Genomic DNA, 25,881 nt, shown 5'->3' with positions numbered 1-25,881 from the left:
CTCAATGCAAGACGAATTATTCGTCCCTCGACCCTCACTCGTCTTGCAGTGACTGTATTGGACAATGTAACTGGAACAAACGATGTGGCAAGTGTAATTCACTAAAAGATGAGGATTTTAAGGCCTACCTTCGTGTTTGCTCCCGGAGAATCGCCCGATAGGGACAGGAAATCAACAGAATCTGATCCCACTCCGCCAAGCGTATCAAGTTACAGCGACAGAAAATCGTACCTTCACGCGCAAAAGGCGGCGTCTGTGGTTCAAGAGGATTTTATGGGCGCTTTCATCAGATTCTTACTTATCTGAGGACGTTAGGCACCTATTACGTGCATGCGCATCAATCACCTCCTTCCATAGCGTCAGATCACTTTCGGGTGGTTGTGATCGACAATTCTTCGTTGCCTGTCCCATCTACACTACCAGGGACCTTAGATCGACACTATCATCATCCAGATCATCGGTACATATCCCTCGACTGTCTCAGTTTGTTTGGAGCCTGGCCAACCGTGTTCAACCAGCCAACTGTCTCCCCACAGTTCATTGAACCGGACGGAGCTGGCTACAACAGCGTCGCCGAGGATGTTCATCATCATGAATCAACACTTCAGGTTTCGATCACCTAATCACCGATCTAGATCACCTTCATCATTCTAGATCACCATCACAAGATCTAGATCACCTTCACAATCCAGATCACCATCACATCCCGATCCTAGATCACCGTCACGCCGATCAAGATCACAACTATCGATCAAGATCACAGTCATCAATCCAGATCACCTAACCGATCCAGATCACCAAACGGGTCCGGATCACAACTTCTTATCAGATCACCTGACAGATCCAGATCACCTAGCCGATCCAGATCACCGAATCGATCCAGATCACAACATTGAAGTAGATCATAGGACCAATCCAGATCACCGAATGGATCCAGATCACAACTTCGAATCAGATCACCGGACCGATCTAGGTCACCTAACCGATCCAGGTCACCTAACCGATCCAGATCACAACATCGAAGTAGATCGCCAGACCGATCCAGATCACCGAACTGATCGAGATCACCGACATCAAAGTAGATCACCTAACCAATCCAGATCACCAAATCAAGCCAGATCGCAACTGCAAACCAGATCACCTGTTCAATCCAGATCACCTTACAAATCCAGATCATCTTACCAACCCAGGTCACCTATGCGATCTAGATCACCTTACAGAGCCACTGACCAATCGGGATCACAGTACAGGTCCACATCTCATGGCTGATCCTATTCAGATGGTCGAACCAGAGCTCCAATCAGAACCAGATCACCAACTAGAACTACAGCGACCCTGAATAGTTCTTCATATCATACCGGATCACCTAGCCATACTAGGGAATCCAGATCACCGGCTTACCAACCTACTTCGGTACTTACCACGTCGAGATCTCGATACAGTTCCTCTGACCGACGTTTGGGTGATCATTGCTCTGATCCACTCTAGGCCTACAGCTTCTGAGAATCGCCGACTCACTCTAGGATCATCGCTGAGTCAAGGGAACCTGATAACATGTCCACTCCTACAGCTGCTCCGATCTAAATATGATGATCAGGGGCCATAACCTCAGCCTCCAAATACAGCCTGATGAGATCATATAGAACCTGGTCCACCTCCTGAGATTGATCCAGTCCAAATAGCCATGCCTGCATGCCACGGCCACTCTGAGTTATCTACCCCTGGGGGTAGCTTTGCTTATTCAGGTACCCTTTGGATTGTTGAGAGCTCCAACTTCCCCTGAGTACTCAGCCCGTTGACCTGGATCACTCTTATACTCTTAGGAACCGTTGGTCTACATACCACCTTGTATTCTGAAATTATCCAGTACACTAAATGATGGTTTCAGCAGTCGGCTCTGTTAACACTGCTCTGGAACAGCATACTTACTCTGATCAATTGAGGACCGAGAGTTGGCTTGGATTCAGCCGTGAGACAAAGACTGCTACATCCGAGGATGCATGATACTTTATGACTTTAGCTCTGGACCAGTTCCAAATTATCCTGGATCAGTTGTCTCATTTTTTGTGCTACACTCCTGGTGTTCGCCGACGTGGACCCCTTAACATCTCTTCATGGGAGGAGCGATTTAAAACAGAACTGTTTCACCAGCCTTGGTTTACTGACTCCCTCTTCAATGGTAGCATCCAAGAAGTATCTAATAAAGTTGATAAAGAAACCCACTTTCAAGTCTCGATTGAACTGTTAAAGATACAGAAGTCACAGCTCCAGGACTCATTAAAACAGCGTCGGACTGCACAGTTCACCCCTACCAATCCGGATTTACGCAATCTTTTTCGTGGCACATCCACTCAAGGCCATGGCTGAGGAAACAGATCTAGCCGTGGTGGTTCCTCCCGTCGCCCTCCCAGGACCAACTCTGCCCACAATAGGTACCAGGGACCAAGCGTGACGGCTTGAGACACTCGCACGATTGGGACCTCCGGCCCCCATTCGTTCCGATTTACAACACTCCGGTAGGCGGGAGATTGCAGATCTTCGCCCCGAATTGGACCATCCTCAAAGATTTGTACGTCACCAACCTGCTACTTCACGGCTATCAGCTACCCATTATTGGCAGTCCACCTCTGACGTCGCATCCGGCTCATCGCTCATATCCTGTGGACCAGCTTCAGACTCCTAGGTCCAGCGCCCGTCACTCCAGGATTGTACTCCCCCATCTTGTTGGTTCCAAAGAAAAATTCCAACAAACTCCGGCTCATCTTCAATATGACAGTGGCAGGAGCTACTAGGCCTTCTGACGTCAGCTCAAGCCTTAACGTACAGAGGCCAGCTCCAACTTCGGCCGATACAGCGATTTCTACGCCCGTACCTTCAGGCCGACAACCCCAAGGAACTAATTTGCCTTCCAGAACCGCTTCGTCCAGTCCTTCAATGGTGACTCGACAAACGGAATGTTTGCGCTGGGAGTCTCTATGATGCCCTTTGCACTGACTCAGCACCTATTCGTCGATGCATCCCTCATTGGTTGGGGAGCTCACTTCCTCGGCCACCAAGTAGCCGGGCTGTGGTCATCCGACGAACGGGTACTTCATATAAACGAGCTGGAATATCTCACATTGGGCAACAGAGCTTCAATCAACCAGTCTGTTGATCCAGTCAGACAATTCGACAGTGGTTTGGTATATAAATCATCTAGGCTCGACAGGCTCGGCAAATCAGCTACAATGGGCGATCAGGTTCTTCCATCTCATCGACTCACTCAACATCGTAGCCAGAGCCAGACATATTCCCGGGGTGAAAACTGTGATCGCCGATGCCTTGTCCCGATCCAACCGACCGTCCCCCGACAGAGTGGAAGTTACTGCCCCAGATCTTTCAGTCGATGATCTACTTGTTATCACGGCCTCAAATAGATCTGTTCAACAATCAACTTCCAAAGTTTATATCACCAATCCCAGACTCCTTGGCGTGGGACCTCGACGCATTGGCAATATCATGGGAGGGTCTCAATGCTTACGCGTTCCCCCCTCCAGCTCTGCTACCAAAAGTAATACAGAAACTATTGGCCACCAGCAACATACTACTGCTTTTGGTCGCACCTTTCTGGCCAGCAAGAAGTTGGTTCGTCAACCTAAGAAGCCTGGCAGAGCCAAACCCAGTACCGCTTCCCAACCGGGACGACCTACTTCTTTACCCTCACTCCGAACTGCGCCACGGGTCACCTCAGACCCTCAATCTACACGATTGGTGCATCTTCAGAGGTCTCTCATAGCTAAGGGCTACTCTGGCCGAGTAGCCACAGCTATCACTTCAGCGCATCGCACTTCAACCCGTTCCTTGTACGACAACAAGTCGAAGAAGTTTGAAGACTATTGCAAGCTTAGGGGAATTGCATCTCCCACTTCCACCTCGGCTCAGGTCGTTGCTGAGTTTCTCCAGCATCTCCGCACTACTAAAAACTCAAGGGTACTACGTTAGCTACCTACTTAGCCGCCATCAACTCGGTTTTGGCTACCACCACGGGCACAAAGATTTCCACTGTTACTGAGTTGCAGAGTCTACTACGCTCCTATAGACTCTCTGACCAGTCCAGGAAGTTCAGACCTCCGGCCTGGGATCTGTCCGTCGTCCTTTGTCATATGATTTCTACAGATTATGAACCTTTAGAAGACAAGGACTTTGAACAAGTGACATTCAAGACATTCTTCCTGGTAGCTTTGGCTACCGCTGCTCGTATATCTGAACTACATGAGCTTGATGTCAATCGGGTGCGGTTCAAGCGGGAAATAGCATGGCAAGGCTTTCCTGGGCCTCTGCTGGGACTTCATTGCGAAAAACCAACTGCCAGGGCAACCGGACCGGATGTTTACCATTCCCCCATTGTCCACCATTCTTGGGCCTGATGATAATGAAGATTTGACACTCTGCCCTGTTAGGGCTCCAAGGATCGTCGACGGCTACGGAAGCACCTCTTCATACCCTTGTCGAACGCTTCAAGAGCTGAGGTTTCCCGGACCACATTGGCCTTCTGGATGCGTGCCACGATCCTGCGAGCCTACACCTTTGCAGGGTTGCCTCCTTCAGCCGCTTCCAATCCTCATGAGGCTCGTGCACTAGCCTCGACGATGGCCCTCCATAGCAACTGCTCCTTGACCGCTATCATGGAAGGTTGCTTCTGGCGTTCTGACACAGTCTTCTCTTCACATTACCTGTGAGACCTGTCTGTCACGGATGTCCAGGGACTACACCAGTTCGGACATCTTGTACTGGCTCAGCAGCTTACATCGGCTCAACAACGCAGATGAGGGACAGTTCCGCATTCGCGTTACTACTTCCTTATATATACTGAATAAAAGTTGAACTGTTCTCATTATATGGGTTTAAGAACTACTTCACTTGGCCTCCATACCAAGTCATCGGAATACGGCCACCTAGCGTGGCCCTGTGGACCTGAGGCACAATCAGTATGACGATGCAGAGGTGTTCGACATTCACGCTTACTGACATCTACTCCACGGAGCAATTACGTCAGTGAAGTGTGACACTCCCGAATTCCAGTGGATTTCGTTGCGTTCTGCCTCCAAAGTTGCCGGGCACATCCTTTGACTAAGCTTAGGCAAAGCAGTGAGGGTAATTTGATGCTGCCCAGAACTGAACGTTAAACCTTGGAGATGCCGAGTTGTGTTTCTCTTTCACCCTCCTCGGTCAGTGTCTGGGGGGCCTTGAAGCAGGGGCTGGCCCGATTCTAGTCGCAAGACTTTAATTACGGGGGTTCTTTGTAAATCATGGCGAGGCAAGGCTTACTTGCCTAGTTGCGTCCCTTGTCTTGTACAAGGTTGCTGCCGAACACCACATGGCTCGGGAGCACCCATCTTCCTTGGAGTCGTTGTGCTTAGTAAGCCAAGGGGTTCCGGAGAACCCACTACAAGCATAGGAGTTGCGTGCATGCGTAACAGGCCTCCCTTGTATATTGCTATCTACGGTTGTCATCAGTCCACACAGCTCCAAGACCAGCTGTTTGCACTGTCCAGACAGAAGGGTAATCTGCGGCCCGTCGTCCAATCACCGGATAAGTGCAAGTCGTGAGATAGGATAAGTTTAAAAATTTGGAAATTTTAATATAAATTGTATATTTATATACTTATCCTATCTCACGCGATGAATGCCGGCCCGGACTCCCAACTACTCAGATTACAACGTTGGCTCCAAGATGAGAATGATCATTCAAGGTAGTCACGTGGGCAATTAGTGGAGCATGCTGCAAGCTTTATTAGGAACTAGGAAGCTAATTAAGGAGAGCAGCATGGAATGCAATGGACAAGGAAAAAGTGTTACAGTCGTTCCAATGTCGACAAGGAGGCCTATGGAGATAGGATAAGTATATAAATATACAATTTATATTAAAATTCCAATTTTACAAGGGATGTAAGCACACCCGATAGAGATGGTGCAGTGTCCATCTTGAATATTACAAAAGTTGGATTTTTTCAACAAACAAAAAACAACTCAACAATCACATACTAGTCACGTGATTACACAAAACCCTCATTGGATTCTCAGTATGTTTTGTTTCGAATCTATAATCCATTATCAGTAGTGTTTAGTCATAACAGTGAGTACTTCCTAATGAATCTTAAAGGTCACATGCAACCAAAAATAAAAATAATTAAAACACAATGTTGCAGTGATTATGAAAAACATATAAACAAAATTATAAGCGTACAATCATTGTATGTGTATATATAGAGATGTTGGATTTTGTAAATACATGCTCATTTCTGGTGTATAACATTTTGCAATCAACAGACATCAAAACATGTCATGTTTACAAGTATCACACCTGCCTGTCTGTGTAATTACATAATGTGACAGAGACCGAACTTGGGCCATAAATCAATGCGTTTTGTTTATGGTGTATAGCCTGATAGGTGTTAAGTTCAAGTTGCATGTGGTCAGTGATCGAAGTTGTGTATTGAATATTGTCATTAGCAGACAGGCAGGCAGACACATAGGTGTCAATAAAACAGACATTGAGTTTTGTCTGTGACAAAGACATATCTATATCACAGTTAGAAATTCTGTCAACGCTAAATAATGACATTGCTTTTAAGTGTCGAACTGAGAAAGTGACTCGGTAAGAAGAACGTGTGGTGAAATAGACAAATGAAATTATATTAACAGTTAAATCGGTAATCTACTGTCATAACATATAAAAAGCTTGCGCCTGTGAAATATCAACAAAACATTAGTAAAATAGTTCATACCAAAACCTTCACAGAGTATTCACCGGACAACCCGCTTCCAAGCTGCGCGAAACCTATTTCACTGCTCATATGCTATGAGTGATGGTTTTTTCATCGCGTTATTTTTCAACTATATAAGTTGAATTTGCATTTTTGATGATTTGTTTCGTTAAGTCCATACCGAAAGGTATCGGTATCTGCAAAGTTGTGTTTTACGTTGCATGTGACCTTTTAATTAAATAACAAACAAGTAGCACCTTCAACTCAATTAGCCCTAATTAGTTTACACTACCCAACCCTTTCATTCATGCCGCACCGTGTGTAAACATGTGGAAACAACCTCAGTTCAGGGGGATACTTGCCCATGAAAGGTAAGTTAATGTCGAGTTTCTTTGCAAATATCGAGTTAAAAGGGTAATTTTGCTTGCTGGAACCTTGAAATTATATCGAGATATCCGAAATATGGAGACATCCGTATTGAGTTAAAAAGAGCTTGAAAAATGATGAATTAAGAAGGAATTTACTGGGACCTAGACCTAGAGACACTGAGATATCGAGTTATCAGAGTTCGACACAACGGTGCTCGGCTGTATTTGTGTACTGTGTACAATTAATGTGATGAGGCAAAACCACAATTCTGACAGCAAGAATTCTTTTCAGGGGAGGAAGATGAAGAAGATGACCCGATTATTGACAACTTTTTTTCCAAGAAGATGCCACGAGACACTGACTCTCAGACAGAAGAACAAGAAGGAGAAGAAACATGCCAAGATGCTGATGTTGAGGATGCATCAGAAATGTCTTCGTCAGAGGAAGAGGACTTGCCAAGGACAAGAGCCAGCCTGAAACAAGGCCACGAGATTTCTCAGCATCAATCTACCAAACTGTATGAGTGGATTGTCAAACCAATACCTCACTCCAGGGGATTTGTCTGGATGGCAAGAGGGAGTAAGTGTTTTCTCCTGACATGCTTGAGGTGGGGTGATGCTGGATGACTGGTGTTACTCTGTGTAGTTTTCTGTTGGTGTTAGACTGCCACTTTGTGATCAAGGAAGACACGTTCTGTGATTTATGGTTTCAGTTATTAGTTATGGTGATTTTGTTGAAAATATGTCACAAAATTACTGTGTAGTTACAGTAATGTCACACATTGTTTGGTATGCACAACTAGTGCTGGTTATCGCTCACAATATGCACATCAATAATTGGAGCTCAGTAATCGACTGATAAAATGCTTCCACATGTTTTGTGTATGGCAAAAGGGAGTCACACACCCTGCCACACCCTTTTATGCCCTTTCATGCCCTCTCAGCATTCCATCTGCACCCAATGTTCAAAGTTCATAGCAGTCTTCATATGGGCAATGCTTGTTGTGATATGTCAAACTCAACCATTGGGTCAAAGCAGAGAGTGAGTGAGTTTAGTTGTATACCGCTTTTAGCAATATTCCAGCAATATCACCTGGGAACACCAGAAATGGGCTTCACACATTTTGCCCATGTGGGGAATCTAACCCTGTCTTCAGTGTGACGAGCAAACGCTTTAACCACTAGGTTACCGTACCGCCCTCAAGCTGAGAAGACTAGTTGTTTTCCCACATAAAACTGGTTATGTCTTTTTGCAATTTACATAAACCATGGCTCTATTTCAGTAAGGAGATAAACGAGTACTGGCAGACAGGTGTTGTAACAGAGAGGGTCACAGCAACCGTGGTAGCCACGTCCAGCGGATCACGTTATCAGCTTGTTGGACAAATGGATGTGTATGAGGCAACTGAAGCTGGTACTACCTCTTATTATACAAACATTCTGACTGTCTTTAGTTTTATATCATGGGTATGTCTTGTGTGGAAGATAGTAAAGAAATATGTCAGGTTGATAATTCCCCATATTTTTTTAAAAGTATGAACTATTAATCCATGTGTTTATTATTGCCAGTATTCAATGTTTCTACCTAATCATAAGGATGTATAAATCTTGCATATTTCATATCATCTGATAGAAACTACACTCACCATGTTCTTTGCATATATGTTTTTTAGTGAATGTAAATTCTGTGTGTGCAGTGAAAATATTTGGGGCATTATGTGTTCCATGATTGAGTGATCATACTTCTAGTATTGATCACCCGTGAAGATATGGGTTAGAATTGGTCTTTAGTAACCCATGCTTGTCGTAAGAGGCGACTAGCGAGATCAGGTGAAGCTTGTCATCGTATCCCAGTTGCGTAGATTGATGCTCATGCTGTTGATCACCGGATTGTCTGGTCCAGACTTGATTATTTACAGACCGCTGCCATATTGCTGGAATATTGCTGAGGGCGGCGTTAAACAACAAACCAAACCAAATCTGGTATTGATTCAATGAGAATGTTTATGGATCATGAACATGATGATCATTTTGGTTTTACTTTGTCATGGTTACAGAGACACCATTACAATATGTTTGATAATAAGCTCTTCCAAATATTTCGTCCTTTTCAAATCATTGGAAAAGCAAATAGTGGCAATGAAGTGTTTTAAGTTAATTGTGATCATGGTGATGGGGCAAAAGCAAATATGGTGGCAATGAATGTGTTTATAAACTTAATCTCACGATGATTCTCTCTGCTTCGTGATGGGTGCACTTTGTTCTCAGATGGTGTCTCACATGGTGAAAGCCATATGTACATGGATATTTATAAACTTATCCTATCTCACGATTTGCACTTCTCTCTTAAGATTTATGCTGAGTGGAATGAATGTGAACTTTCTCTGTAAGGGTCTCTTGTCCCTATACGGGTCAGACACTGGGGCTGGTTCCTCTGACCGGCTGCTTTGTCAGAGGGTATAGGACACTGGGTCCTTAGTCCTTGCTTTCCTTATAGCATGCCAAGCATGCAGCATTCCCTGTCTATCCACGTGACTACCTCAGAGTGATCATTCTACTTCTTGTCGCATGACAGAGTGGACGTGATATATCTCTGAATTTGAGTTGTTTTTTGTATCATGGGAAAAGCTGATCCTCCCACTAAGAAGCATAAATTTTCGCTCAATGTAAGAAGATTTTTCCACTTGGGACCCACACATATCGTGTGTTGATTGTGCGGGTCAATGCTCTTGGGAGAAACGTTGCGATAAATGCTCTGGTTTATCTACTGAGGTCTTCAAGGCATATAAATGGATCTGTGCCCGCAGGCATGCAGATAGGGTTAGAAATACTTCTACTGACCATAGCCCTTCCCCTACTAAGAAACCTCGTTTGGATCGTCCTACCCTCCACAGCTCGTCGTTCTAAATCCCTGTCCTCCAGGGCCGAGGATTTTATGGACGTTTCCTCTGATTCGTACCTTTCGGAAGATGTACGAAAGGATTTTTGGACGCTTCATTCACCTTGTTTTACCTGGTTGTAATTGATAAATCTAACGCATCCCAGGTTTCTACAGCCTCCCCTGACCTTCGGTTCACAACTTTTGGTTTCTAGGGCTTCTGACTACAATCACTTCGATTCACCATTCGGCTTCACCTGTGCTGCCTGAAAAGTCTAGTCTTTCTAGACGATCCCCCTCGGTTCATTGATCTTACTCATCGGAACGGTCTACTTCTAGCTGTTCGAGATCCCCGCATAGTTCTACTGCGAACCTTTTTTGGTCGATTGATTGAGCGGTCCTGTTCACCCCAGCGGACTAGTTCTCATCGTCATTCTGCTTTTAATGATCGAACCTAATCATGAATCGATTCGCATTGTTGTTTCGGCACTCCTTCCTGTTCAGATTCTCGTTATTGAAGCAGTTCACCAGGCTGAATTGTTTCACCATGTCGTAGAGCATCGTGTGAATGGATGGGCTCACCTATATGTGATGACTCGCATCGGCGAACTGGTTCAATGCCTTCCCATCCAGGTTCACACCAATCAGCTGTTTCACCTGACCGGTTTGGTACACATGTTTATGGGAGTCTCTCCCTTCCTTGCGCTCCCCTTTCTTTTTTATTGCATTAAGGATCCCTGAGATAAAATTAATGTCTTATGGGTTTTTTATACTGTTGCCTAAGCATGGAAACTTGATTCGTAGCATATCGATGTCAGAAGGAAAGCGGGGATCGCCTGGTTGTCATTCGGGATGCTTCTCATGGATTTTCTCGCATTTTCACGCAATAAACGGGAATTGTAATGGGCGATCAAAAACATATAACAATCGTAAACGTAAGACGATAGGATACATGATGATCAAAAGACGCTGCAAATGTAAGTAACTTGCTAGCGTTAACAATTGACACGCTCTGACAACATCCCAGAAGTTAGTTCGCTAACATAGGTATTTGACTATGAGATGACCGTCCAAACGATTATAATCGAGCGATTATTGATCTGACACTAGCGATTATCGATCTGACAAAATGTAACGATAACCAGCTCTAATGATCTACCTGTTATCACGACCAGATGTAGACCTGTTCGCCACTCGGTACAGCCATCAGCTCCCGCGATTCGTGTCCCCAATCTCGGATCCTCAGTCGTGGGAAAACAACATGTTAGCCATATCGTGGGAAGGCCCCCCCAAATGACCTACTTTGTCATCCACACTCAAACGTGTATCACGAGTCGTCACAGACTCTTAATTTCCATGTCTGGCGCATTTACAGAAATCGTTGACAGCCAAAGGCTAATTGCGTTGAGTAGCTATGGCCATAACATCTGCGCATTGAACATCGACACGATCGTTGTATGACAAAAGATGGAAGTAATTTGAACACTTTTGCAAAGTTAGGAGAATTATTTCTCCCACCACCGCCTCCCCTCAGGTTGTTGCTGAATTTTTACAGCATTTCGGGCGTATTAGAAGCTTAAAGGTACCAAGTTGTCAACCTATCTGGCTGCCATTAATTCGGTTCTAGCTACTACGGTGTCTACCACTCCCGAACTCCAGTATCTGCTCCGTTCGTTCAGACTTTCAGACCAGTCCATGAAGCTTAGGCCTCTTGTCTGGGACCTGTCGGTTGTCCTCCGTCACATGGTATACAGTGACTATGAGCCGCTACAAGACAAGAATTTGGAACAAATAACATTTAAAACTTTCTTTCTGGTAGCATTGGCTACTGCAGCTCATATTTCGGAGTTACACGCACTTGATGTTAATCATGTGAATTTCGAATGGAAAAGGCATAGCAAAGTATTTCTGGGACTTCGTTGGGACTTTGTCGCGAAGAACCAGTTGCCCGGACAACCGGATAGAATATTTACCATCCCACCATCGTCAACCATTCTCGGGCCAGACAATGTCGAAGATTTGTCTCTGTGCCCTGTCAGAGCTCTACGTATCTTCCTTGCTGCCTCCCAAGAATGCTGCCGACTTCGTAAGGGGTTATGTCTACTGGAAGGAGAACATTATCTCTGGATGTGTGCTACCATACTGAGGGCATACACCTTTGCTGAACTCATGATCATCCAATCCACATGAGACCTGGGCATTAGCCTAAACGATGGCCTTACATAGCAACTGCTCCCTGACGGCCATCATGGAGGGTTGTTTCTGGCGTTCGGACATGGTCTTTTCGTCACATTATTTGAGGGACTTATCGTTTACGGATGTCCAAGGTCTGCACCAGTTCGGACCCCTTGTCCTGGCCCAGCAGTTGTCGTCGGCCAATCAGCGCAGATGAGTACAGTTGCGCGTTTGTTCAATCGCTGTCGTGTACATACTGATTAAAATTCTGATTTTTTTCTGATTTTTGTTCTCAATTCTTCTGGGATTAGAACTCTTCTCTCAATTTTATTGAGGTATTGCAGTTTCTCTTTACGGATCTACAGATGGTTAGTATCTTGTATTTTGTGATGTTGAAGTGTTCGACTATCTCGCTTGCTGACCTCTACTCCATGGAGCAATCACGTCAGTGTAGTCCTTCCTGATTTCCTTTGCATTCATAGCATTCTAACTCCTAAGTACCTTAGCACACCATTGTGACCTAAGTAGTGGAAGTCATGTGGTGTTGTTTTGGTACTGAACGTTAAACTTGTGAGCTTTCCGATTCAGTTTCCTTTTCCACTCTTACTAGTCGTAAGACTTTAATTACGGGGGTACTCTGATAAATCGTGGCGAGATTACTTGCCTAGTTGCGTCCCCTTGCTTATGCGAGGGTTGTGGCTGAACAACACATCGCTCGGGAGCACCCACTCCTTGGGAGCGTTTGTGCCTAGTAAGCCAAGGGGTTCAGGAGAATGCGTCGCAAGCATAAGTACTGTGCTAGTCGTGTTCGGCCTCCCTTGTTCATTGCTATCTATGGTTGTCATTAGCCTATACAGTGTATGCTATCAGTCCTTTTTGACTTGGGATAAGTGCAAATGGTGAGATAGGATAAGTTTAAAAATTTGGGAATTTTAACTATAAATTGTATGTATGTACTTATCCTATCTCACACGATGGATGCCCACCCAGCCTCCCCTCTACTCAGATTACGACGGTTACAGATAACTGTCATTCGCTCCAAAAAGAGAATGATCACTCTGAGGTAGTCATGTGGGTAGATAGGGGAACGTGCTGCACGCTTAGCCAGGGACTAGGGACCTGTCCTATAAGGGAACACGGGCGTATGGGCAAGAGAGGCCTACAGAGAAAGTTCACATTCATTCCACGCAACGTCGAAGCAAGAGAGAGAAGTGCAAATCGTGAGATAGGATAAAGTATATAAATATGTAATTTATAGTTAAAATGTCCAAGATTCTTTGACTGTTTGATGCCCATGTTGTATGCTGTATGTTATGTAGGAATCCCTCCTGAAACTGCCAAGAAGTTCAAGAAAGGGTTTCCAGACAACTGGCTCCATTTGGTGGAGGAGTTTTTCTCCTCCCTTGATCAGTGAGTTTCTTTTTCACTATGAGCATGAAGAACACTTGTTTTGTTTGAATGTCAACATATATCTCTGCATCATGGGTGACTCAGTCTCAAATTGAGTTCCATCCCTTGGGTACATCAGAAACCTTTGATTTGCCCAGAAGAGTTTCCAGGTCTTTCAGCACCATACTTGTTCTTGTGGGTTTCCCCAAACTGGTAAATGTCTGAGATCTGTGAAGCTGACATAACTGGAGTGCTGTTCAAAGCAGCTTTAAAACCAGACTTACTCACAATTGTGAATTTACAGATGATGATGTGGTACATTACGCGTCTACCCATATGATTATGTATCAATTAAGGTTTTCATGGTTTTATTTCTGCATTGATTTAACAATGTAATGTTCATGATTGCAATCATCATACCTGAGGTCATACAGTATGTAACATAGCTCCTCTTTTGAGGTAATACTGTATGTAACATAGCTCCTCTTTTGAGGTAATACTGTATGTAACATAGCTCCTCTTTTGAGGTAATACAGTATGTAACATAGCTCCTCTTTTGAGGTAATACTGTATGTAACATAGCTCCTCTTTTGAGGTAATACTGTATGTAACATAGCTCCTCTTTTTAGGCAATACTGTATCTAAGAGCTCCTCTTTTGAGGTAATACTGTATGTAACATAGCTCCTCTTTTGAGGTAATACTATATGTAACATAGGTCCTCTTTTGAGGTAATACTGTAAGTAACATAGCTCCTCTTTTGAGGTAATACTGTATGTAACATAGGTCCTCTTTTGAGGTAATACTGTATGTAACATAGGTCCTCTTTTGAGGTAATACTGTATGTAACATAGGTCCTCTTTTGAGGTAATACTATATGTAACATAGGTCCTCTTTTGAGGTAATACTGTATGTAACATAGCTCCTCTTTTGAGGTAATACTGTATGTAACATAGCTCCTCTTTGAGGTAATACTGTATGTAACATAGGTCCTCTTTTGGTAATACTGTAAGTAACATAGCTCCTCTTTTGAGGTAATACTGTATGTAACATAGCTCCTCTTTTGAGGTAATACTGTATGTAACATAGCTCCTCTTTTTGTATGTAACATAGCTCCTCTTTTGTGTAATACTGTATGTAACATAGCTCCTCTTTGAGGTAATACTGTATGTAACATAGCTCCTCTTTTGAGGTAATACTGTATGTAACATAGCTCCTCTTTTGAGGTAATACAGTATGTAAACATAGCTCCTCTTTTGAGGTAATACAGTATGTAACATAGCTCCTCTTTTGAGGTAATACTGTATGTAACATAGCTCCTCTTTGAGGTAATACAGTATGTAACATAGCTCCTCTTTTGAGGTAATACTCATAAGCTCCTCTTTTGAGGTAATACTGTATGTAACATAGCTCCTCTTTTGAGGTAATACTGTATGTAACATAGCTCCTCTTTTGAGGTAATACAGTATGTAACATAGCTCCTCTTTTGAGGTAATACTGTATGTAACATAGCTCCTCTTTTGAGGTAATACTGTATGTAACATAGCTCCTCTTGGGTAATACTGTATGTAACATAGCTCCTCTTTTGAGGTAATACATGTAACATAGCTCCTCTTTTGAGGTAATACTGTATGTAACATAGCTCCTCTTTTGAGGTAATACTGTATGTAACATAGCTCCTCTTTTGAGGTAATACTGTATGTAACATAGCTCCTCTTTTGAGGTAATACAGTATGTAACATAGCTCCTCTTTGAGGTAATACTGTATGTAACATAGCTCCTCTTTTGAGGTAATACTGTATGTAACATAGCTCCTCTTTTGAGGTAATACTGTATGTAACATAGCTCCTCTTTTGAGGTAATACTGTATGTAACATAGCTCCTCTTTTGAGGTAATACTGTATGTAACATAGCTCCTCTTTTGAGGTAATACTGTATGTAACATAGCTCCTCTTTTGAGGTAATACTATATGTAACATAGCTCCTCTTTGAGGTGATGGCTCCTCTTGAGGTAATACTGTATGTAACATAGCTCCTCTTTTGAGGTAATACTATATGTAACATAGGTCCTCTTTTGAGGTAATACTGTAAGTAACATAGCTCCTCTTTTGAGGTAATACTGTATGTAACATAGCTCCTCCTTTGAGGTAATACTGTATGTAACATAGCTCCTCTTTTTAGGTAATACTGTATGTAACATAGCTCCTCTTTTGAGGTAATACTGTATGTAACATAGCTCCTCTTTTGGGTAATACTGTATGTAACAGCTCCTCTTTTGAGGAAATACTGTATGTAACATATCTCCTCTTTTGGGTAATACTGTATGTAACATAGCTCCTCTTTTGGGTAATACTGTATGTAACATATCTCCTCTTTTGGGTAATACAGTATGTAACATAGCTCCTCTTTTGGGTAATACAGTATGTAACATATCTCCTCTTTTGGGTAATACAGTATGTAACATAGGTCTTCTTTTGAGTAATACAGTATGTAACATAGCTCCTCTTTTGGGTAATACTGTATGTAACATATCTCCTCTTTTGGGTAATACAGTATGTAACATAGCTTCTCTTTTTGGGTAATACAGTATGTAACATATCTCCTCTTTTGGGTAATACAGTATGTAACATAGGTCTTCTTTTGAGTAATACAGTATGTAACATAGCTCCTCTTTTGGGTAATACAGTATGTAACATAGCTCCTCTTTTTGGGTAATACAGTATGTAACATATCTCCTCTTTTGGGTAATACAGTATGTAACATGCGTCCTCTTTTGGGTAATACAGTATGTAACATATCTCCTCTTTTGGTAATACAGTATGTAACATATCTCCTCTTTTGGGTAATACTGTACGTAACATAGGTCCTTTTTTGGGTAATACAGTATGTAACCTGCGTCCTCTTTTGGGTAATACAGTATGTAACATATCTCCTCTTTTGGGTAATACAGTATGTAACATATCTCCTCTTTTGGGTAATACTGTACGTAACATAGGTCCTTTTTTGGGTAATACAGTATGTAACTTACGTCCCCTTTTGGGTAATACAGTATGTAACATAGGTCCTCTTTTTGGGTAATATTGTTTCTTTTAGCTGCAAACAATTTTCCTGCCAAATGATTTGGGAATGATTTTGTGCATTTGTTGATAGAGAGGGTGAAGACAGTGTTGTCGAAGACAGTGTTGTTGAAGACGATGACGTTAATGAGCATGTACCTGTCACCCTAACAAAACTCAAATCAGGAAAGCGAGAACATGACAAGTATTACATCGACTCTCAAGAGAGTGAGGAGGAAGAAGACAAACAGGAGGAAGAAGACAAACAGGAACAAGAACAAGAACAACAGGAAAAACAGGAGGAACAGGAGGAACAGGATGAAAACCGACGAGCAAGATTTTCTCGAACTTGTAATTCAAACAATAGATATGCTAGTAAATCAACAACCGACTCTGAAAAAGACACCAGAAGAAAGTCATCTAGCGAAGATATTTTCAAACCAAAAGAAAGTACCAATGTTCAGAAGAATAGGGTTAATGATGAGGTTATGCAACCGAAGGACACCAGTAAGAAGGTGTTATCTTCACAAGAAGAAGCATCTTCGGCGGATGAAACAAAGGTGGCAGATCAAAGAAATGAAGATTCGGCTAAAGATAAGAAGGTGACCAAGCTGCACCTGTGGATCATCAAACCCATGCAGAGCAAGCTTGGAGTGTGTCTTGAAGGGCAGAGAGAGTAAGTTGATGACGATGTGACTCCAGATAAATATATACTGCTCAAGAGAACCTAAAGCACACCAGATATTTGTTATATGACTATAGCAGAGATGCCAACCACTCCGATTTTGGAGGAGTTACTCCGATTTTCAAATACAAAATCCACTCTCTGATTTGTCTTTAAGAAACTCTGATTTTTTAGAAAATACAAATATGTTTATAAATTTAGAATTTTTGAAAGAATTTTAGTAAATATGTTCGTTTGAGTTAAGAATTATCTGGTTAAGTATGCCCAGAAATTGCATATTTCCAGGCTAAATCTAAAGATTTTCATATGGGAGGCCCCCAGACCCCAACCGCCAAAGGGGCGGAACCCCCTCACGCCACCCCAACTCGCAGACCTTGAGGGCTCCTCCGCTTTCATTTGATTCAGGGTTGGCATCTCTGCTATAGTTATAGCCTTACTATTGGAGGTGATTTTAACATCTTTTGAGTTGTGTATATAAAGCAGAGCTTGAAATTAGGCATGAAGGTAAAAGTTCTTTGTAAAAAGGCATAAGTCTAAATGTTTCCTTATCCTGACTCATGCTAAATGCTTGTCTCCTTCTTCTTGCGAATGATAGTGAAATCCCTTGATTCCCTTCTAAAAAGCGGACATAAAATCATCACTCACCCACGAGTAGTCTCCCTTGCCTGCCTTTGGCGCCCTTTTGTATCACATGACCAGCCATGTTTGTCACTCTCTCCTTCGCCCTTGAGGACGGTTGTGAGAGCACCTGGGTCCGTATATGGCACATATCCTTTTCTCTTTTGGACCTTTACATCAAAATTATTGCTGTATACAGCTTTTAGGATTGTATTCTACTATATTGTTTGAAATTTGATCTAAATTATTCGTTGTTTAACATGTTTTTTCATCGTGTTTACATTTGATGAAAACTTGTATTTGTTGTAGGTACCGGCTGTCTGCGACTGACCCACATTTATTATGTCCTGATTGCACTACTTCATGTTCTTTCAGCTCTCGCTGTAAACATTGTCTGAATTTAACCACTTTTGAATTTAATAACTACCTTTTTTTCATTTGTAGACATGCAAAGGACTGGGTAAGAAGGTATTCACAAGTCATGTCTAAATCGAGTGATTGTGCTGATAACCGTTTGTTAACTACTGCTGCCGATGTTCATAATTCCAGTGAATTGCCGAGCGTTTTACGGGGGCAGGTCACTGTTCCAGTGATGAACTCTGGAGCCAATAAGAGATTGTCGTCAACAGAGCTGACTTCTTCGCAGACGAAGAAGACTAGATCGTCTTCAATGCAGAAGAAGAAGGCTACTACCCCTAAGACTTCATAGAAGTCTCTACACAGCTCTACGCAGAAGACCAGATCCTTCTCTGCCGGATTGTACCTCCGGAAGAAGCAGAAGTGTATGATGATCCCCCCATCCTCATACCTGAAGTCACAGTCTCAGCAAGAAGACGAAACCTGCTTCTACAGCTACATCGGCAACTTTATCAGCGCAGACATTGACAGAAGACCTTCTATCAACGCAGACGTCGGGTACCAGAGATAGCAGCAGCGTCAACTCTTCACAAGTGCAACAGTTTACAGACCAGATGATGTCGTTGACGGAACGTCGCTTCGCGCAGGAGAAAGCTGCTACGAAGACCACTACAATGACTACTAGCCTGCGTGAAGATTCAGCAGTTTCTCCAAGGCACTTGGAAGAAGAGGGAAGCCTGCGTGAAGGCTCACGCACTGGACGATCTTCCCCATCTGAAGTTAGGAGCCTCGACAACGCAGTTAACGTCAGCTCAGCCTTAGACGTCTCTGAAGAAGCCGCTAAGAATTCTCCACGCAGAAGCAGATCGAAGCGTTCTCCCCAACCCAACAGACGTCGTAGATACGGGTCATCATCACCATCGGACTCAGACGCACATCGGGAACCTGCACGCAGGCACTCCACATCTTACAGAGGGGAAACTACGCCTAAGAATCAACCTTCACGAATGCCTAGAGAGAGATCTCAAGACTCCAGGAAGGATACACGATCACATCGGGATCGTTCACCTGCGCGCAGTTCGTCATACAGATCTTCATACAGAGACTCACGTAGTCGTTGATCGTCAGATGGGGAGTTGTCGAAATCAGAGGAAGAAGGTGCAGTCATATTCTCTGATACAGAAGTAACCTCATGGATTGCTAAAGACCTGGACCTAGCATCACCTTCCTAGGACACAGACGAAGCGTTTACATACAAGATGTCCAATGATGATTTCGACACACTCACCTTTCCGCCTATCGACCTGATCTCCCATGTACCGGACAGTCTCAACTCAGCCTTTGATAAGGCTACCAAGTTCCAGAATCAGCATATCCTGACGTTCAACGTCAGGAAATTCCCCTTACATCACATGGAACCCTTCCTGAAGGCACCAGAGATTGATGAGGACTACAAGATCATCAACGACTCCCGCTATAGAACTTACAAGATAGAGGACAAGAAGCTAGCTCAACTGGATACAACTACTAGACGTACCTTATTCGGACTAGCCAGGTCTAGGGCTGTCAACGAAGCACTCATCTCGAAGTTAAAGAACTCCACCGCCGAAGACGACCGGATGATATATTCTGCTCTACTGACTCAGAAAAACGACCACCAGTTAATGTCGGAGCATCTAGCATCCACATCAGCAGGCCTGACTCTCCTGAGGAGGCAAGGATTATTGTCATCGTGCACCTGGAGTGAGCGGTTCACCAAGTCCTTATACAGAGCCCCATGGTCAGCATCATCCATCTTTGGAGGAGGAATTGAAGAAGTCGCCAAGGAGGTTACACACGAATCAAGGGAGGTCATGATGATAAAGTCCATAGATACCTTGGCAAATGTGATTTGTCAAGACGTCCCAGCTCTACTCCAACAAATCCAAATTTGCAGGAGTCCAGAGAGCCAGAGAAAAGAAGTATTCCAACTTGAGAAGAGGAAGAGGTTCTTTTCGTCACCCAACCGGGGCCCCCAGAAGTAACCCCGGAAGAGGCCGAGCACCCAGGGATGCCAGGGGAACCAAATGCTGAAGGACAGGTTTGGAACGACTGGAGTCTTCCACCCCCAGCCGTTCCTGTACAACCTTCGACAGTGGGCGGACATCTTCAACGGTACTGGGAAAATTGAGGAATACTACAGGACGACTACGTATCCCAGATACTACGCAGAGGGTACAAGATACAGTTGGAAGCCACCCCGCCGCTTACAAGCAACCCGCTGGCCTTCAACTACACAGCCGTCCAGATAGAGAAACTGGACGACGCAATCAAGAATCTACTCGACAAAGATGCAGTAGAAGAGATAAATTAAGATCTCATCATGCCTGGTTTTTACTCCCCAATTTTTCTGGTACAGAAGAATTCCAAGATGTTTCATCTACAACATGAGGAAGTTCAACCAGGAGTATCTCTGCAGACCAGCAAAATTCAAGATGATTCATCTTCCTCATCTCTGACATCTCGTTCGTCCAACAGACTACCTCGCCAGCATAGATCTACAAGATGCGTACCTACACATCCCAATACATCCAGACTCAAGGAAATACATAAGATTCCTTTTCAATGGACATCACTTCCAGTGAAAGGTTCTACCGTTTGGAATATCGTCGGCCCCCTGGTTGTTTACTCAAGTGACCAAGTCACATATCTACATCGTCGAGGTCTACGCAGTGCTTTTTACCTGGACGACGGAATTCAAGTTCATCAAGATCCCAGTCAACTCAGACTGCAACTAGACTTCACCATCAGGCTTCTCACTCAGTTAGGATGGCTGGTAAATCTCCTCAAGTCGGAACTGGATCCGAAACAGGATCTTCAATTTCTAGGAATACGACTCATCACGCTGGTGAATCGCATAGTCGTCCCAGAGGATCGTTGGGTCAAGATACAACATATATCTCAAGCAATGCTCTCTCCGTTGACACTACGTGCTTGGCAAAGCATGCTCGGTCTACTCACCTCAGCTCAAGACATGACTCGCAGAGGGAGATTACAACTGCGCTCACTACAAATATTTGTGTACGCCCATCTTGACAGTCTGGATCCGCTGATACTACCGGACAGCCTGAAACCATACCTCTTATGGTGGACTCAGAAGTCGAATGTTTGCGGAGGCACCTTTTTGTCAGAGCCGGTTTGCAACACTCATCTCTACGTGGATGCATCGCTACAAGGATGGGGTGCCCACCTCGACAACGAAGTGGCAGCAGGGAAGTGGTCGAGTCAGGATCAGAGTCTGCACATCAACCTGTTGGAGATGAAAGCAGTGATCAACGCTTTACAACACTGGTCCAGCGTACTAAAGAACGCAAGGCTCACGGTCCACGCGGACAACTCCACAGTAGCGTTCTACATCAACAAACAAGGATCAACAAGATCAACAAGTCTGCTACAACTCAGCTTTCTCCTGGTCAGCATCGTCGACGACCTGAACATCTACATGAAGGCATGCCAAATTCCAGGAGCAAAGAATGTCATAGCACACACCCTATCTCGTCCACTACAACCATCCCCGACGGAATGGATGTTACACCCAGAAGCGTTCCGGTTCCTCATACAGATCCTCAGGCATTGGCAACAGACGCTCTAAGCATCTCATGGGAAGGACTAAACGCTTATGCGTTTCCACCTCCAGCACTACTACCACAAGTAATACAGAAAATCAAGCAGACGACAACTCTGCAACTGATTTTGGTCGCGCCTTATGGCCAGCGAGGGTATGGTTTCCCGTCCCCATACAAGAATTCGGAAGTCCAACCCTGAAACTACCAGAGTGGTCGAACTTGCTCATCCATCCACACATCCAGCAAGCTCACGGGAATCTGGCATTGTTCCAGCTACATGCATGGAGCGTATCAAAGCTTGCCTGAAGACTAGAGGGTACTCCACCAGAGCAGCGAAAGCAGTGACACTAGCTCTACGCAGATCAACTCGCAACTTGTACGCCGACAAGTGGCAGAGATTTGAACAGTATGCAACGAGGAAAGGCTTTACAGCGGTAAAAGCAACCCATCCTCAAGTGGCGGAATACCTGTGTCATTTGCGACAGACGAGACACTTAAAAGGTTCAACACTCTCAACGTACCTGGCTGCTCTCAGCACAGTTATCACCATGAAGACGGGTGTCAAGCTGACCAAAGTACCAGAGATACTGGCACTACTACACTCTTTCAAGTTGGAAGACCAACAAAAGAAATTCAAGGATCCTGCCTCGGATCTCAACATAGTTCTACAACATCTCACCAGTAACGCCTACGAGCCTCTAGAACAGACATCCTTTGAACTACTGACACAGAAAATGCTGTTCCTGATCGCCCTAGCAACAGCAGCACGGATGTCAGAAATACATGCTCTGGACTTTGAATGAGCACGATTTGAATCAAGACATCGTGACATCGTACATCTAGGACTGAGATGGGATTTTATTGCCAAGAACCAACTGCCCAGCCAGCCTGACAGACAGTTCCACATCCCAGCACTCTCTACAGTCCTTGGGCCACAGGATACACAGGATTTATCCTTATGCCCTGTCAGAGCACTAAAAGTCTACCTACAAAGGACAAAAACAAGGAGACGAAAATTCAAGCGCCTATTCATCCCCTTATCCACTGAGACGTCTCACGGACAACGATATCGATATGGATGAGAGCCGTTATACTAAGGGCCTACAAAGCAGCAGGACTTGAGCCTCCACGAGCCTCCAATCCCCACAAAGTCAGAGCCCTGGCGTCTACACTTGCTCTGCATGGAAACTGCTCGATTAAAACAATAATGGAGGGCTGCTTTTGGAAATCGGACACGGTGTTTGCCAACCACTACCTCAGAGACATTGCCACCGAAGACGTCACAGGCATTCACCATTTTGGGCCACTTGTTGTAGCACAACAACTAACGGTTCCACAAAGGCGCGCGCTGAGAAAAATCTCACCCTTTTATCACGTGACTTGTGAAAACCAATGCTCTAGAGAGCAAATGGTTAAAGTCCATGCACATGTCTAGGACAGGCTAGCATGAGTGATAGACCCTGTACTTGTATAGGACATACTCGTACATGAAGAAGGGTCGCATCTCCACTTGATGGAGTTGCAATAGATAACTAATGGAACATTAGTATATCTAAAATCCACACGAAAATGTCAGGGGAAGTTTCCCCTGTTGTGGTTCCCCCCAGACTCATCAGAGGAAGTTGAAAGAACAGAATCATCAGCAGTGCCGTCATAAGTTCCCATGGGGGGTAATACAGGATGTAAATCAACAGCCAGTGATTCCAGGAAGTGGCCTGACCCTACACCGTTTCCAACGGATTCTGCACGCATTTAGCTTGAGTCAGGATAAGGAAAAATATGTAATTTTCTCACTAAAATTGATATTTTATACTTATCCTGACTCATTTGGTCAGCCCTCCCAACCTCCCCTCTCAGGGCACTCTGGATTTCCCTGTAAATCCGGGTGTCAGGGCATACATATGCAGGGTTTTACACAGACTTTAAAAAATGGGAGTCATGCTGAATCACAGTATTTATTTTTGGGAGTCATTTTCAATATCTGGGAGTCTATTGGCTGTCTAAATATAGTGAATGACATACTCAAATGCTATTGGCTGGTATCTTTACCGCATTCTAGCATGGCTCTATATTTAGCCACTCCCGTACTTTCTGTTAATATCACCAGCATTTTCAACACAGTTTGCAGTAAAACGAAAGCTATCATTGTTTTCTTATCAAATCGATTTTATTGAACTGAATTCTGAGGGTCACTCATAAAACTTGCGTCAAGCTTGACTCGTATGATAATATTTTGAGAGTCTTTTAGAAAATTGTTACGTCAAATATGCAGGAATCACGCGTCATGTAAAACCCTGCATAAGGAGAGAGTGACAAAGATGGCTGGTCATGTGATACAAAAGGGCCAAAGGGGCAAGGGAGACTACTTGTGGATTAGTGATGATTTTACGTCCGCTGTTTAGAAGGGAACTTCAAGGGATTTCAAGTGTTCCACTATCATTCGCAAGAAGGAGACAAGCATTTATCATGAGTCTGGATAAGTATAAAATATCAATTTTAGTCAGAAAATTACATTATTTAATAAATGAATGTATCTAATGTTCATGATGGATAGGCTCTGAAGTGTTTTGACCTTGGGTCACTGCAAATGTTTGTGGACATCATTTGTTGTAAATTAGATGATGGGTAATCTCTGAATTAAGAGGCAGTGAGGTATCCTAGTGTTCACTCATCACGCTGAAGACCCGGGTTCGATTCCCCACATGGGTACAATGTGTGAAGCCCATTTCTAGTGTCCCCTGCCATGATATTGCTGGAATATTGCTAAAAGCGGCATAAAACTAAACTCATTCACTCACTCTCTAAATAGTTATAACACATGGCTGATCACTCAAAATGTTCCAAGACAATACCAGTTGTACACAACATTTAAGTTATAACCTCAGATAGCATTGATTGGGTCATGGCATCAGTACACGATGGCTGGTAAGTGTAATCACAGATACAACAAATGTCACATCGTGTTGTCTTTCATAGAAGACAGGTAGGCCCTGAAATGTTATTGTTGTGTTCTTCAATGCTATTTCCTTTCATTCCGTAACAGGAAAGAGAAGTTTCCTTATGGAACTACTTACTAGTGTTGGGAATTGGTTGAAATCTCACAATTGATGATAGGTTCAAAACCTACGACCAATCATCGAAAAAAAATTGGTTAGCGTCATTTTTTAGATTTTCCTATTCAGGTTGTAGTTTTAGATAAGTATAAAGTGAAAAAACATTTGGTTCTCTGTTGTTGTTTTTAGAAACTACACAAATTATATTTGCAGATTTCACATCCAGTGTAAAATGATTCAGTTCCAGTGTAACATTAACTTTCCATATTCTTCAAGAAATATTCAGTCATGACTTTTCAGAAAGTGAAGTGAGTTTTCTTAGAAATAAACGCGTTTTCAGGCCCTGACAACGTCCTAGATATGTTCCATCATCAAGTATTTCAAACTCTATTACAGCGGTTCCAAAATTGTTTGTGTTCGATGAGAAAATGTGATCGAAAATGCGACCAATCTTCGATTATTTCAATTAATCGACCACCACTACTACTTACTACGTTCATAACAAACAAACACTTTCGGTCCTTGCCGGCTGTTATTGGTATATATTGTGTAAGAAGACAAATCTTGAGCCAAGGAAATACCAGGGATCTTTAATATGTTGGAGTTATTGTAGTGGAACCTTGAGAAAACTAGAAAGACCCAACATGATTAATGTTTTGCATGTTCTTGTGGACTTTAGTTGAACAGTTTTTAGATATATTTTAGTATAAAGTAGTATGTCGTGCTTGTATTTCAGCCGAGAGGATGAATACTGGCACAGCTCGGTGATCTGTAAGCGACTTGATCAGAAACGGGTAATGACGTCTTCTGGATCCATCTATCAACTTGTCGGACCCATTCAGAAACTGGATGCGCTTGAAGCTGGTATGGTAATATTTAACAATGGCCTAGTATTACCGGTAATATATAATACAGTATAAGCAAATATATACACTCCATGTCAGGTGATACAT

The 25,881-nt window shown here is 43.5% G+C and overlaps 1 protein-coding gene across 1 annotated transcript in view; it reads left to right on the top strand.

Moving 5' to 3' along the window:
• LOC124261515 (uncharacterized protein DDB_G0290301-like) overlaps window positions 1-25,881 on the top strand; it is a 44,727-nt gene that overhangs the window by 5,065 nt on the left and 13,781 nt on the right. Inside the window, exons 4-8 of the mRNA XM_046695835.1 lie at window positions 7,407-7,694; window positions 8,398-8,528; window positions 13,487-13,577; window positions 16,705-17,286; window positions 25,665-25,792. Coding sequence (XP_046551791.1) covers window positions 8,501-8,528; window positions 13,487-13,577; window positions 16,705-17,286; window positions 25,665-25,792 — 829 coding nt within the window. The 5' untranslated portion in view covers window positions 7,407-7,694; window positions 8,398-8,500. The remainder of the gene's footprint in view (window positions 1-7,406; window positions 7,695-8,397; window positions 8,529-13,486; window positions 13,578-16,704; window positions 17,287-25,664; window positions 25,793-25,881) is intronic.

This window comes from Haliotis rubra, unplaced genomic scaffold (genome assembly GCF_003918875.1).
Source record: "Haliotis rubra isolate DU_JTF1 unplaced genomic scaffold, ASM391887v1 Scf80, whole genome shotgun sequence".
NCBI lineage: Eukaryota > Metazoa > Mollusca > Gastropoda > Lepetellida > Haliotidae > Haliotis > Haliotis rubra.
This window is presented reverse-complemented; position numbering and strand designations above follow the sequence as displayed.